The sequence below is a fragment of the Gymnoscopelus braueri genome, assembly GCF_963280865.1.
Source record: "Gymnoscopelus braueri genome assembly, chromosome: 9".
NCBI lineage: Eukaryota > Metazoa > Chordata > Actinopteri > Myctophiformes > Myctophidae > Gymnoscopelus > Gymnoscopelus braueri.
The window spans coordinates 45,036,517-45,052,789 of record NC_137610.1 but is presented as its reverse complement, the minus strand read 5'-3'; the positions used below and the strand labels follow the sequence as shown (position 1 = coordinate 45,052,789).

General features: G+C 41.6%; 2 protein-coding genes across 2 annotated transcripts in view; both read left to right on the top strand.

Annotated features, from left to right (window-relative positions):
• The window catches only part of adpgk (ADP-dependent glucokinase), a 270,498-nt gene that overhangs the window by 45,250 nt on the left and 208,975 nt on the right, over positions 1 to 16,273 (top strand). The window lies entirely within an intron of this gene.
• oaz2a (ornithine decarboxylase antizyme 2a) lies at positions 3,705 to 15,803 on the top strand (the record flags this gene model as incomplete). Its single annotated transcript, XM_080438196.1, has 5 exons — positions 3,705 to 3,731; positions 7,272 to 7,406; positions 9,971 to 10,143; positions 12,350 to 12,435; positions 12,899 to 15,803. The coding sequence occupies 5 exons, from the start codon at positions 3,705 to 3,707 to the stop codon at positions 13,030 to 13,032; spliced, it is 555 nt and encodes a 184-aa protein (XP_080294322.1). The 3' UTR covers positions 13,033 to 15,803.

Below are 16,273 nucleotides of genomic sequence, written 5' to 3'. Positions count from 1 at the left end.
TTTTGGGCTTGTTTCCATAGTCCTGGTTGCTTTTTTCTTTCTCAAAATCTGGCAACAATGCCTACACTCTGACGCAGTGGGAATGTTTTTTTTTTACTCCTACAAATAGCTGGACACTATAATGTTGCAAAATTGCTCTTGGGCTGCAGAATTAACCCTTGCAACAACAGATCGATATTTGATCATCAAAATCTGTTTATTATTATAGTAATCTTGGATCAGTGACCTCAACAAAGGTTATTTTTTTGGCTGTGGTTTAAGAAGCCTGTACATTTCCGTGTTTTATTCTTGCTGCGCATATACAGCTGTCAATGACATCTGCTGCTTCCAGTGGTGTAAAGTAACTAAGTACATTTTCCCAAGTACTGTACTTGGGTACAAGTGCAAATTGATACAGTTTCAGACAGTCCTGGAGTTAGTTCCATTTGTCTGGGGCATAGAAGATGATAGCAGTCTTTCCTTGTTCACTGTTCATTCAATTTCTGTGTTGATTCATAATATTATGAGATGTATATCAACATAAGTATTACTTGATTGCTCAGATTAGCTGGATCTTTTGAACACCTCTCCAGTGTTTAGCCTACTTTAGCTCTGCACAGAAATTAGGAGTTTTCTTTTTAAAGTGGTTACCAATGGTTACAGGCAGCCATGCAGGAAGAAATGCATAATTCTGTGCAAGGGAAGGCCTCTTTATTATTAATGTTATTATAACACAGGTATATCATTTATTCTTATGCTTTTCTATCTTACTTAAAAAGCAATATATTTTAATATTAGTAAGCTATTGTTTTCTGTCAAAAGCTCAAGAAAGCATGCATGTGTATATACTGTATTTTTCTACACTTGCCATGCTCCTGGGTTACTGCCGTCCACACCGTGGACGTGCAAAACAGAATGACTCTCTTCCATGATGTCAGGCCAGTGAGGCCACGCAAGGCCATTGATTCATGCATTCTTGTTGCACAACCAACCCACCATCATCCTTCTCACCTTACCCCGCTCCCTTCTCCTCTTCACTAATTTCCCTCCTTTCTCCTCTTAACTCCAAAAGTCCTCTTTGGTCCAAACCCTCCTCTAACTCCCCCTTTTCCCTCCCTCCTTCCCCCGCCTCAGTAGCATCTGTGGAGAGGATGTCAGTTATGTCACTCAGAAAGAGCCCGGTTACCTAATCTAAGTGATACTAGGTAATCTGGTTAATTCTGTCCAGTCTGTGACTGAATCTGGTCACAGATAACCAATGTGACTGCTCAGTTGAGAAGTGGCACTGGCAGTGCATCTGAATGTTCCTGCGAAACAAATAATGAAACTAAATCAGTTGCTCTTTGTAACTGCAAGTCTCAGGATGCTTTGAACTGGAGCCAAGATGTGCAGTTATCACATTTCATTCATATATATATATATATATATATATATATATATATATATATATATATATATATATATATATATATATATATATATATATATATATATATATATATATATATATATATATATATTAGCATCGACCTTCATCTCTCCCAAGTGGTTTGCCGAAAAGCTTGAAAAAGTTGAAAAATGTCTTCTCATGCACTTCTAGAACCTGCCTTATATTTTTAGTCATTTTAGCTGGTGTTGTTTTTCTTGGTGTACCACTCTGGTAACAGATGCCGGCTCTGTAATGATATTGTGTAACTGGTGAAAACCTTTTGAACACCAAAACAAAAGCTTGTCTTCTCTTGTCTGCATCAGTGACAATGCCAAGTGTTGCATGTTAAGTCTAGTCCAACAATTAATAATTGTGGACTGGCTGAACTGTGCACTGGAGGAGATGTTGTTTGTTATTAGCAGGAAGATCTTGTGGTTTTAGATGGCTGTAACGGAGCAGAATAGAAACGTCACTACTCCCACATGGGAATTATCCTGTGGCTTCCTTGTAGTAGAAATGAAAACAGACAAAATACAATAAATATATGTTTAGCGATCACAACACACAAGAATGACATTATATAACTTTGAGTTCATAATAATGTTTGTGCTTTTAACACTTCCTGTTATTGTTTGCATGTGGCTTAATTTATATTCACCTTACTAAGAGGCACTCACTATTCTATTAGGCTGCATCCAACAAGTAGGTGTCATTTGGATATGGAAAACACATTGTCCTGCCAAACATTCATGGCAAGCTCAGGGCATGATTGTGGCACGCTTGCAGCAAATTACATATTTTGAAACGCAAATGTTTAACATGACTTTGTCAAAGTTTGTCACTGGTGGCAAAACCACGGCAGACTTGCTTCAGTTAAGCCATAGATTTTTGCTAATGGCTAACAGCTATTAGCCATAGGGCTTTTAGATTTGTAATGTGCAATATCTGTGTTGAGGATATCGCAGCAGTATTGCAATGTCTCTTGTAGGCTACAGTATCAGCATATGGGCAACTTGTATTAAAGTTTGTTACATTCCATAAAATCACATTATTTAGACTGATTGTTTTAACCTGATGGTTGTTCTTCAGGGTTCAGACTCTTGTGTCTGTGTTCCCCCCCCCCCCCCCATTTTGACAGGGACTCTGGAGTCCAGTGTCAGGTTGCACAGCACGTGTTGCTTTCCTGTTTCAGTCTGAACTAATTTTCTGAAGTGCAAACCATGTCAGACCTTGTGTCTCTGTGCGTGAGACCAAGAAAAGTAGGCCAAGAGGACTACTTTTTACGAGCCAGATGGGATTGTCTTGTGTAATTTTTTAGAGTCAAGGTTTTTGGGAGGTACCTTGCCAGACATTACAGATTGATGGTTCTTAATGACAAGGTGTGGGTGCATGTTCTGGGACTCAAGTTTGTTATTTCCACTGTTGGGAAATACAAGTGCTTTTGCTGGCTATTGCTGCTGCTGCTACTGTTAATAATAATAATAACAACAAAATTGATTACAATTATAGAAGGATATATGTTTTCCAAGCAGCTGATGAGGAATTCTGGTAAGGGTTTGGTGGCAAGTCCTTGGCGGTCTGCCACGACTCCATCCCAGCTTGTAATGGGGCTAGCAGCCAGCGTTGATGGATGATCATATCTTGCAGACCACCTGAACTAGGTCTCAACAATAGCTCACCTTGCAGTGCAAGGACTCAAGTTGTTGTAAACAAAATACTTACACTGTTTCAGACATGCATGCACACAACCCACAAGCCAATTTAAACAACCACTTTCACATGCTGATACACACGTAATACATGCACAGAGCCACACTCTTTCACTTGTGAACATGCACACACATTCTCACACACACAGTTTTCTGGAGAAGGGAAGGATGACGCACTTAGCATCCTCACGTCCCTCAGCAACACACATATGATTAATGTCTCACAGCCCTGCAAACGCTCATTCCTTTAAGATGACAACCCAGATTCTCATTTTTAGAGTGACCTCATGACCTATTGCAGGCCTGACAAGCCGAAGGCCCTCATTTAGAGCGAATGGGACGGGACAGAGTATCAGAAATGTTGAAATGTCAGAGGACGAGAGTATAGCCTTTCAAAACAAGCTGACATTCCTATCAAGGTCATATCTATATCTGTCTGTCTGTCTGTTTGTCTGTCTGTGTATGACCAAACAAAATACTGTGCGTGTCCAAATTGACATAAAAAATTATTAGAGCAGTTAGATCCTCCCACAAACTTTGGAAGCAAATTATAGTCAATTGGTTCGGTCTATCAAAAATGTAATCACATGACTCCAGACATCATGTGTAACAGTGTGAGTGTGTGTGAGTTTTAGCATGAGTTTTACGAGTAGCAAAAATTGTATTTTGACGAAAAGGGAAAATGGTGGAAAACCCATGTAGGCGGAAGTGGGCACCTGGGCATGGACTATTAGAGTTATGTCATGAACCAAGGGGATGTGTGTGTGTGTGTGTGTGTGTGTGTGGGGGGGGGGGTTAGTTTGTTGTGGTGGCTGGTGTGTGGTCTGTACACAGGCTGCCTGATCAGAGGAATGGGATCTCATTTGACAGGCAGAATGACTAATATTATTGTGGTGAGTTTCTCTTCTTGCCAAAAGGCAAGTCCTTTTGTAATGAATTAATAACAAATATACATGAATATCCATTCATGTTGCTATTCCACTTTGTATTTACATTTTTGAAAAGCAATTTGTAAACGTTTTTTTATTTTTTATTTTGAAAAGTGAATGAATAAAGGTTATAATAATGAAGGTGTAAAGTTGGGAAAGGAAAATTGTGTGACCTACAAAAAGAGCAGCAGGGCGGTCATAATGAGTTTGTTTTCCTCTCCTCTCTCTCCACCGGGCTTGTCGCTATGCAGAACAGGGTGCCCAGGTGACCTGGTGAGCGGTTGCCAGGGTATCAAGGGCACAGCTCTTCCCTCTTGTACCAACAACCTGGGGATTTTCATTGGCCATTGGCCCGACGGTGACATAACAGGAAATGGAGCGAAGCTTTGGATTGTTGTTATGGGTTGTTGTTGTGATGTCATGTCCTCCATCAGGTCAGCCAATCAGATGTGGTTTCTTGTTTAAACTTTTCTTTGCCTGATACATGGCTTGACTTTAGAAACCCATCCATAGGCCTGTCACAATTATTACATAAATGGTCTAATCGCAATTATTTTTGCATAATCGTTTCCATTATGCAAAATGGAAACGATTTTCAAATATAAAAAAAAGCTTGTAGATCAGCTATTTCTGCTTTTTTAAATGTATAAAATTATTAAATATGCCAATGCTTTCTTTGTATTTTTAAGTTATTTGTCATATCTGGCCTGTGCAATGTTTTATTATGAAGCCTAAAAGGCAACAGAATTTCTTTTTTTTTAATTCATATTATGTTCCAATGTTCTATGCCAAACACACAATTAAATCGTTAATCGCAATTATTTGAGTGACAATTAATCGTCAACTTAAATTTGTAATCGTGACAGCTCTACCCATCCACACCCTCAGCAGCTGCTGTTGAGGTGCCTTTGAGCAAACAACTACTAAATGTGCTCTGCGGCCAACAATAATTGACTGTGGTTGTTGTACTAGGTAATTCCTGAGTGTAAGTGTGTGTGCAGCTGAATGGAAAAAACAGGCCGTTGCTGTTAAAGAGAATCTGGAGATTTATCACTGAAAGAATAAATTGAGGTAGCAAAAAGAATACTTTTGAAACACATTGAGTGATCATTTTGTAGTAGTGAATTGAAGGTCCAGCCTGCAGACATGTGACCAGTTGTTAGAGGAAGTTTAAATGTTGGTTCAGTCCCCACCATCGCCCTAAGTCCAGTGACAGTGGCCCCGATTCACTAAGCAATTTACGACCATATTTTGATCTTACCGGCATTTAAGACAATTTTCTTCATGCAAAATATTGTCTTAAATGCCGGTAAGATCAAAATATGGTTGTAAATTGCTTAGTGAATCGGGGCCATTGTCCTTGAGAAAGGCACTGGCCCCTTCACTCACTTGTGCCAATTGTTATTGTTCTGGATGAGAGCATCTGCTTTACTGAACTCTAATGGACAGACTCCTTTGGCGGCATGTGACCCTGGAAGATGTTTGACTTGAGCCCATTCTCTCTCTCTCTCGCACACGCACACACACACACACACACACACACACACACACACACACACACACACACACACACACACACACACACACACACACACACCACTCTCTCATGCGACCGCGGTGGTGTCGGACTGTCCTTATGACTGCTCTGATATATTGCACTGTAACCCAAAGCGTGGGCTGGGTGTTCCTGTGAACCCAAGTGAGCTATTTTAGAGGTGTTTACAGATCATGTGTTCAACTCAACTGAGACCAACTGGACTTGGCATCACATTCAGATTTAGATTAGATGGATCTATGATTAGGTTTAGGTAAAATCAGGGTATGATATTTTGGTTTGGCCTAGTATCTGGAATCAGTACTTGACAAAATAATAATTTCTATAAAACGAGGTAAAACTGGATACTAGTTTTAGTAATTTAAATGTCAGAAGGTCATCTGTGGTGGTCATCTTCTACTGATTGACATGGGATCTGATTTCTAAGCTGTGAAGATGGCTTGAGAAACCACTTGGAGCCAAATTTAGGCAAGCCAGGATTATGTGGCCTGGATAGGAAGGACATGTTTTTCCAGTTGATTTCAGTAATTCATTTCATACGGTGACAGTTTTTGAACTGAAGTTATTATTATTAATTCTTTTTTTCAACATGGGCCCCTTATTATTGATCATTTGGGAGCGTGTCTCAACACGGAGCTGCATAGAGCGGAGAGACCCCCTCTGTATGTTGTTGCAAATCATGTCATGCATTTTGGTTATTACAAAGAAGACAAAAGACAATGATTTCATTTTGCACATTTCTAAATTGTGTCAACAATATGAAGCTCAAAACTTAATCTTAAAAAGCTAACAGAAGGAACAATTTGGGAGCCAAAATTATCCCAGAAAAGGGCCCATGTTGGGGGGTAAGTCTCGGCTCCATGATGTCACGACATAAACTGAATCAATTATGGTTAATAATTAAATGGTTAAAATAAATGGGTACGTTCTTTGAACTACTTATGACGCATCACACCTGATTAACTCTGTTAAATATGGGTCTGTGTTTACTGTGGAACGGCTCCGTTCTCCTCCAGGCTGGTCTCATACAGCTGGTTTCCACTGTGTTCCATTACAGTTAACTTCCATTAAAGGCTATAAAAGCATAAATACACTGGCAGTGTAGCAACAGAGACACGGTTACATGACCCTGACTGTCCCATCAGGCCTGTCTGCTGGGTTTACTCCAATGACTTTGGTCCAGTATTGAAATGCTGTGTTGATCATTTACATTACATCTAGCTGACTCCACTCCAACTTAGAGCGAGTAAAACTGACAAGTTAGTAATCTACCAACAGTAAGGAATACAAGGGACAGAGACAGCGGGCCGAGACATAGTAGACTGACAGTATTTCTGTAATCCTAAAGAATCGGGAAATGGCTTTTCGCAGCTTTTAATGCAGCCTTTGAACCCACTCCAGATCAGTTTGTTCAGAGGGATTAGTCATATCATGTAGGTAATGTCAAAGTGAGTCTGTATTGTCATTAACACCATGCTGCAAAACAAAACATTAGGAGTACATGTCTTAATTGGGTTAAAAATGGTGACCTTCCTGCTCAGTCTCCTGCCCATCCAATGCTATAGTGAACTCTCTGTCTGACTCTCTCCTTTCTTTTCTCTCTCTCGCTCTCTCGCTCTCGCTCTCGCTCTCGCTCTCTCTCTGTTTCTGCCCATTCAGTTCCTGGTTAGCGGGGGCCAGACTGTCCTGCTCGACAGGGGGCCTGGGGCCTCTGTGGTGCTCCTGATGACCCTCTCCCACAGCAGAAGATCCCGGGTGGGCGAGGGACTATCAGGGATCCCTCTCTTAGCGTGCTAGTACACAAGGTGAGACACACACACACACACACACACACACACACACACACACACACACACACACACACACACACAATTGTGCAAGCACAGCGGGAGAGTATCTATCTAGTATCTCCCCAGGTTTTATGTTCCCCACTTACAACCCACTTTTAACCCTAACCTTTTTTTTTGGGGGGGGGGGGGGGGGGGGGGTAAGAAGGAAACATAGAACACGGGGAACTTAGGGATGACCCCAGCTCAGTTGACCACAGACACAGGTCCTGCCAATGTTTCTTTAAATATTACTCTTTGGGGTGAAAATGACATTTGTGCTATTATAAATAAGCCTCCCCTGTTGCTTCTGTTGTTAATGTTGGTTAATCGTCCCTGTTTCATACTACTTTAAAACGGGAAGTTTACAATCTCTTCCTCTTCCAGTCTGTTGAGCTTACAATTTCGTTTAGTTTAGTTTCACTTCACTTTCACAATGGTAGAACAGAGATGCAACCGGATTAAAAACAGAGAATGTTGGCAAAAAGACTAAAACCAGAATCTTTAAAGGCACATGACCATTTACACCTAGAATAAAGATTCCAAGAATAGGCCAGTGACATCACAAGTTAACAAAGCAACCAGAAATGTGGCAACTTATACTTTGTTGCGTCACCCTGCCGCTCAACAAAAACAACATATTTTCAACTGAAAACATTGGAAATTTGTTATTTTTGTGGCGCAAAAGTAACATTATAATTTAGCCTTAACATGAACCGGTGTGGTTTTGCGGTTCTAGGATGGGTAGAGGAGTCTGAATTACTTTTAACAAACACAAATAGAGATACTATTTAAAAACAGGAGGTACTGTAAGATCATGATTAACGCCTTTATCACTTTATTAACCACTTAAACCCTGTATACTTTGTTGACATGGGTCCCCCTCTACGTCAAACCTCTTAACAGAAAAATGCCTATCAACAAGCTCATGCACTGTGAGTTTGTAGATCGTCTATTTCCATCAAATGTTCACCTATTTTCGCTGAATGTTTGCCTCTCCTGTCATGCCCAGAATAGGGAAGCTAGGGTCAATTTGGTTAATGAGAGACGGTTATGCATGTGCGCACATTCAGAGAGCGAGAGAGAGAGAGAGCAGTATGGGTAGGGACATTTAGATCAGTATGTGCAGACATGTGTCATGCTAGCAGGTACCCCATCAATCTCCCCAGCTAGTTACGCAATCCGCTAATAACTGTTTAAAATGTTGCTTTGCTGGTCTTGCAACTCCCCCTTTGCTGGTCTGCTGACATACTCACTCAAACCCCTACAACTAGGCATGTAACGATTTATCATAAATCGATTAAAATAGATTGAAACTGGTGACAATTTAAACGATTTAAGAAAAAATTTATCGCGATGCAAACGGCAGCAGTTGAAAAAAGAGAAGAAAATACAGGATCTCTTTTAGAGAATTGATAAAAAAAAGTCATTTGCTACTGTATTGAAAAGAGGACAAGAGAAAACACAGTATTGTTAAAAAAGAGAGAGAGAGAGAAAATACTGGATTTGTGTAAGAGAAATAATTACAAAAAAAAAAGAAAAAAGTAATTTGTCTGGAGAAAAAAAAAATGTTAAAAGAATCGTACCTAGTATCGTGATTCGAATCCTATTGTGAGTTGAGTGAATCGTTACATGCTTACCTGGCTACAGCTAATCTAATGTCTTGGCATTATCTTAAACCTCCCTAAATGTTGTTATGCACTCCCTTCAGTGACTGGTTGCTGCCTACATCCAATTCAAAACATTGGTGATGACCCACTAGCAATCAAGAGCATGGCACACCTTTACCAACTCCACACCCCTTCCCCCACACCTGTAGATTAGCTAATAAAGGAGGTTCTGTCCCTCCCTTCCCTATAGTCAAATTCCAATACTCTAACTTTCACACTCACGTCCTCCACTTGTGCCTCAGGGTGCCTTCACACCTGGATGTTTTAGTGAGATTAAAACGAACCCTGGAGCGTATTGTCGGAAGGTGCGATTCGTTTGTGCTGGTGTGAACGCTCCTTCGAACTCTGGTACGGACCAAACAAACAAACCCTGGTTCGCCAAAAAAACGGGGGTCTCGGTTAGCTTCCAAGTGCACCAGAGTTCGGTTCACAGTAGGTGTGAATGCAAGTGAACCAAAATTCACTCGATAATAATGATTATAGTAGTGCAGGGGTTCTCAAACTTTTTTATACCACAACCCCATATGAGGGAATGTTTTTGGCGACCCCATCACCATGTGTGAATCTGCCCTTAGTCCCGCCCGACCCAGAGCGAGGAGGTGTGGATTAGATGCGAGTCCAGAGGAATCGAGCAGGTTGGCTCAAATTTCTGCTTGCCTCGCTCCTCCGTCCTGGATGCTGTATTTCTCTCTATGAATTGAGCTGTATGACATGTAATTCTCCCACACAACAAACGGCATGATTGTGCAAATAAATGCAGTTCTCAGTTTTGTTTTTATCTCTTTACTGTATGTGTGCGTATCTGTATGTGTACGTGTATTTCTACCTGTCTGTCCATAATAAATCTTGTGTTATCCTTTATCCGCCCCCTAGGATGACCGACTGTCTGTGAGTCGCCTAGCCGAGGTGAATGGGAATCCGCCTGTTCTCCACTTCCACTACCAGCTCAACGAGCGCCGCTCAGCCTGCTGGGACACAGCACTGTCCGCTGACAGCCTCTTCCTGGAGATCCCCCCTGGACCGCTGGTAGAGGGCAGCAAAGAAGGGTAAGGAGGTGACACGTACTGTAGAAACAAAGTGTCAGACACTCAAATAAAGAAACGCACCCATTGATTTGAACTGCTGTAGTCACACTACAGGCGCCTTTCGAACACGTTTCTATTTTCAAGCGTCAACGTGGGGCACAGATCAAGATGCAGGAGTATATGGCATCCCCGGCTTGACGAGTTAAAAATCATATTGCATGCAGTGTGTAATGTATGTATGTTTGTGTTTTCACTTATTTGACCGTTCTATATCCTCTTTTGAGAAACATAAGTCTGTTTTTTTAAATAAAATCTACAGTCTGCACAGATCCTGAAAAATTATACGTTTGTCTGTGAAACTACCTTAATAAATTAGTTTGTTATGTCAGTGCTTTGCAAAAATATGGTTCAGGAGAACGACTTAAAACAGACAATCTGTTATATATATACTGTAATGGCAAGTTCAAGTGTGTGTGTGTGTGTGTGTGTGTGTGTGTGTGTGTGTGTGTGTGTTACCCTCCCGCGTTCCATTTGGGTTGGTGCTGTGCAGTTCAGTGCACATCCTGTGGTCTCACAGGACATGCGTCATTGACGCTTTCTATCTGTCAGGACCTAAAGGATTGTGAGGCTGTGTGTCTCGCTCTGTGTGTGTGTGTGTGGGGGGGTGTGCCATGCTGGTAGAGCAGAGTCACCTTGGCAGCTGTTGGCTCGCTGCCAGCTGCATTATGTAACGATGCAGCGCTTATGTAAAAACATAAAACATTAAAAGCTCAGTGCATCATCCTGCTCTCTCTCTCTCTGTCTTCCTGTCTCACCCCCTTCTCAATCCCTCTCTCACCCCCACCACCCCATCTCTATCCCTCTATCCCTCCCTTTTCTCTTAAGGCAGCTACACACTGTACGACTTTTAAAGTCGTCGGGGAGTCATCAGATCGTTCTGTATTTCGCACTACACAAGTCTCTTTTTGAAATCGTCTGTCATAATATCGTTATGGTTTTCACACTATACAATTGATCGCCGACAAGGGATCACACACTGCAAGATATTTCACAGGACTCAACGCAGAGAGAAGAGCCCTGCAACGGCAGCGGGATCCCGCGGTACCCGCAGGTCCCAACGCCAATCTTGTGGGCGCGGGCCGTATGTAAATAGGTTACTTGCGGCGGTGGAGAAAAGGCCCCGAAAAATCTTGCACAGTGCTTTACTTAGCAAGATATGAATATTATGTCTACATTCAATCAGAGAACATAATTCCCATGGGTACAGCGAGCAGAATCTCTCTCTCTCTCTCTCTCGCTCTCGCTCGTGTGTGTGTGTTCCACTTCCACGGACGTAGGAGCTCGTCGCAAAATGAACAAAGTATTTCTCTCTGTGTGCAATTCCTCTCAAATAAATAAACAGCCCCCCACTCGCGCACGCTTGCTCACTCTCTCATTCTGTTTAATAATGTTTATATATGTGAATATTGTAGGCTTATACAGGACTGGATGGTAATATTGCGGTACTATGCGGGACTAAATGGCAAGAATAGTTTTTGTTGCGGGCAGGAGCGGCGGTCGTGACCAGCGATTTATATCTCTCTCCCCCCCACTCTTTGCCATTTTCACTTTTTCTCTTTTTAAGGTTGTTTTAATGGAATTACCAATATTGCTGTTTATAAATGCACCATTTGAGGGGGCACGGTGGCACAGTCGGTAGTGCTGTCGCCTCACAGCTAGAAGGTCCTGGGTTCGATTCCCGCAGGGGACGCTGTGGGCGCTGGGGGCGTGTTCTCTCCTCCGCGTCATCAGTGCCCATACCCTAGGTGGGGTTGGCGAAAGGGCCTTTCTGTGTGGAGTTTGCATGTTCTCCCCGTGTCTCCTAGGGTAGGTACCCTCACAAAAACATGCAGTAATCCTGGTCACTATACTGCCTCCCCCTGGCCAGCTGGGGCGCCTGATGGAGGGGAAGGGAACTGGTTGGAATAACGTGTTCCTTCCACGCGCTACGTCCAACCAGGGAAACTCTCCCCTGTCAGGTGACAAGAAGGTCAGTTGGCTCTCATGCATTGAAGGAGGCATGAGCTCAGCCCTGGCAGAGGGAAGGTAGTGCCCAGGATTACATAGACAATTGGCACTGGGTGTAAAAAAATAGGGTTACAAAATCGTGGGACAAAACTTTAAAGAAATAAATGCACCATTTGCCTTTTATAAAAATGTATAACAATACAAATGCTCTCTCTTTCAGTCTCACTGCTCTTCTGGAGTTCGCTGAAGAGAAACTCAAAGTCAACTACGTGTTCCTTTGGTTCGGCAAAAACAGAGAGGATCGATGTAAGACTTTTTTCCATTTCTTTTTATTGTGATTATATTTTATCACACGGCACAGTAAATTATGTCAGGAATGAGAGTAGAGGCATTATGACATGCATTCAACCCTTTACACAGTGACCAGGATTGTGGCTGTATCACCATGATGCTTTGTCTTCACTTTCTGAGACAATGTGTCTTCCAATGTGATAAATGACGAACAAACTCACAACGTGTTGCGTTGTGACATGAGCTTTTAGACAGGCTATTTTCAGCTAATATATTTGGTGTAGAGGGAAAGAAGGAGGGGACCAAATATAGTCCCCAGTCAGTTTAAGTATATAGTGTTGACATGGTTAAAATGCGTTATAATTCGGGATGGGGGGATACAAGATTACATTTGTTATTATGATAAGAAATAGTGAAGATAAAATATGCATTTGTGTGTGTGTGATGTGATGTGATGTGATGTGTGTTTGTCATCCAGCGGTCATCATCAGATCGTTCCACTACATGGGTTTTGAGATGGTGAAACCAGGGAACCCGGCCGTTCCGCCGCGGCCAGACCTTCTCTTCATGGTCTACTCCATGGACGGTAACAGCAGCTCCGACGAGGACTGACGAACACGTCGACGCCATGTCTCCTGGCTCCTCCCACATCCCTTCTGACCGCTTCCCTCCCACGCTGTCCTCCCCTCACCTCACCCTTCGTACCTCCTCTTCCTCAGATGAAGAACAGCCGCTGCTCTCACGGGGAGCCGTTCCTCCCAAACATCCCCCTTCATCGTACCCTTCTCTCCTCTTCCTCAAGTGACATCATCAATCCCCGAACCTAAAATCCAGTTGTGACTAGAGGGGGGAGACTCTTGATAAAAGGAGAGGGTGTGTGTGTGTGTATATATATATATATATATATATATATATATATAATATATATACTGTATGTGTGTGTGTGTGTGTGTGTGTGTGCTGTTGGGGGGGTGTCAATGCAGGGGATCTCCATGCCGATGTACCCCATGCCACCACCCCACCCCCACCCCCTTTCTTTTTCGAGCACAAATCAAGTCAGAGGTGAGGTGCTCATACGTTCTGAAATTTATTTTTCTATTTTCTCTCTCCCACCCATCAACCACGATTTGTTTAGTTTTATCTGCGTGCTGCACCTCAGAGAACTTTCCTTTTTTTCTTTATAGCATTCTTGGAAAGTGGTTCAGATTATTTTGTTTTACAAAGCAAGTATTTTGAGTTAATGGGGAAAGGTTGGATTTATTCAGGGGGGGTTGGAATAAGGATAGCTGCATCATAAATACGATCCTCCTGCTGTCATCCTACTGTTTATCTATTTTTTTTTTTTTGAGGAAGAATTCGGGTGAAGCTGATCCCTGACCAGCCTCTGTGGTCACCCTCATCATGTTGAAATACAGCACATCATCATTCCAACTTGTGTTACTCGCTCTGTGTTTTTAAGCCCAAATTCTGTCTGTTAAACAAAAACATTTAGTCCAAATTATCTAGTCAACATTTGAGGATTTCAGTTTACATTGGGGGCATTTAACTACCACTCTTTACTCCTTAGTGACTATATTATTTTAACTTAACCCCTGGCTGTCAAAGAGATTGAACCTGGGATATTTTGGTAACAGGACAATCAGTAACCACATGGGCAGATAAAGATTCAGTGTTGCCCCACTCCTTGTATCTATTCTGGTACTGGCAGTTCCCCCTTTTAGGATCACAGGACCCCTATTAATGTCAACGAATTAGGAACTGAAGCTTATTCTAGAGTTCTTTATCCTATCAGCTAAATGCCTGTAATGTACATGCAACTTGCAGCCGTTCCGTAATGCACTTAAAACCTGTCAACCTAAAAACCTGAATTCTAGAGGAGGTGGAAGGAGGTACTGTACTACTATGCTGTTTGCTAACTTCATTAATCACAACTTTCTATCTCACAAACACACACCTTTTATACACCAGAAAAAACATTGCATTACAACATCTCATTATGTAGAGCAGATCTACAGTACTGTATTCATATACAGTACTTCTGTGTGTTCATATTGAGGTTCATCTGGGGGGTACATTAACCAAAAATGGCAGATCTACGGGGAGATGGCAGATCTACAAGCTCACAATTGTGAGCTTGTAGATCTGCTATTTCTGGCGATGATATTTGGTGTACTGTAGATGGAAGAAGGGGTCAAAGTACAGTTGTAACTCAAGTCCAGTTCTCCAAGACGACAGGGGTTTAATTGGTTAAAGAGGTCCTGCGGAGCCAGAACTCCAGAACCGTTGTATAGTATCACCACCCTGCTCCGAAGGAAAGGCCGATGCCATGTTTAAAATGGGAAATGGGGGGATTTCTGTGCCTACAAGAATGCAATGATTTTTAACTTTAACATTTCATTCTTGAGTCTTACTTTAGAATTTGTCCTACTTCACCGTGTGTATTTTGTTGTGACCCCGTTCTCTTCTCAGCACCCTGTGACGCTTATAGGGGGGACCACACCACCAATTATTGGGATGTGGTAAAGAGCCGGCCCGTTCCCAGAATACTTCAGGTCTTTGTATGCAAATGCAGCAAAGCATGCGTTGCAGAACAGCTTTGTGTGCATGTGTTCTCGGCTAAACGCCACCACAAACCTGCAGGTTTTTTTTGTTCAGCAATTTACAAAGAAAGGATCCAAAAATATGCCAAAGAATCCATATCCATACAGCAGGTTGATGCTTTTCAAGCCATCCCTGATTTTAAATTCTGCTAGCTTAAAACGGTCTGAAAAGAACTGGTCAAATACATTCCCCACATCAGTAACGGCACCAAGGTCTCGTAGACTTGGAGGAAGTCTGTCTTACAAAGACAAAACAGCCGTGAGTTTTGTGTGATTTAAAAGTCACAGGCCCTGACTACTTAACCAATTACATGCTACCATTAAATGGTACACTGTCCACTTAGCAATAATTCATTTGGTGGAATAGTACAGTACATACACTTTGAAGTGATTTCTCTGGGGTTTACCGCTGATTGACTCTGTAAGACAGCACAGTGCTCTGTATGTAGGAGCCTGTTTTCTTTTTTCTTTTTTTGTAAATGCCAAGAGAGGGAGAGCTTTATTTTATTTTTGCATGTGTGAATAGGTCATTAAGTCTTCACTGTTAATGAATGAGCCGTGACTATAAGCTGTTAGGAAAAATGGCAAGATATTATTATTCTCAGAGGTATATTTTTCTGTATATTTCTCAAATGTTCTTTTGTTTTTTGTCTTCATGATAGCTTAGGGGTTATTTGTTTACATTGACTTAGTTAGCAACTATATGATGACAATCCACTCTTGTATACTTTGGATTTTTTTGTCTTTAGGGGGGGAAAAGAATAAAGGTGGTTATACATCTTACTTTTTGTTGTGTGTTTTATGATGACTACTTGTAGACAAATCTATGTAAAGTTCATTGCAACCAGAAATGTCATGATAAACTTTACATACAGCAAGAACAACATAAAGGACAACCAAAAGACGTTGAAATAAAGATATATCTTAATTCAAAGTTGCATTCCGGAACTTAATTTAATGTATTCATGATTGGTTATTTGACTCCATCTATATGGTACAGTATGTTAATACATTATCACTAGCGCATCTGCAGTGGTTGGATGTGGTCTTCCTACTTTCCTTTGACAAATCTCTAGACCATACTGGTAATGCTTGGTAGTGATGGAAAAAGTACACCGATTCTTTTACTGTAGTAAAAATATCAATACCACAATGTAGAAAGACTATTACTAGTCAAAACACTGAATTCAAAAATTTATTTTCTTGTGTAAAAGTACAAACGTTTTGGCATCAAAATATACTTAGAGTACAGA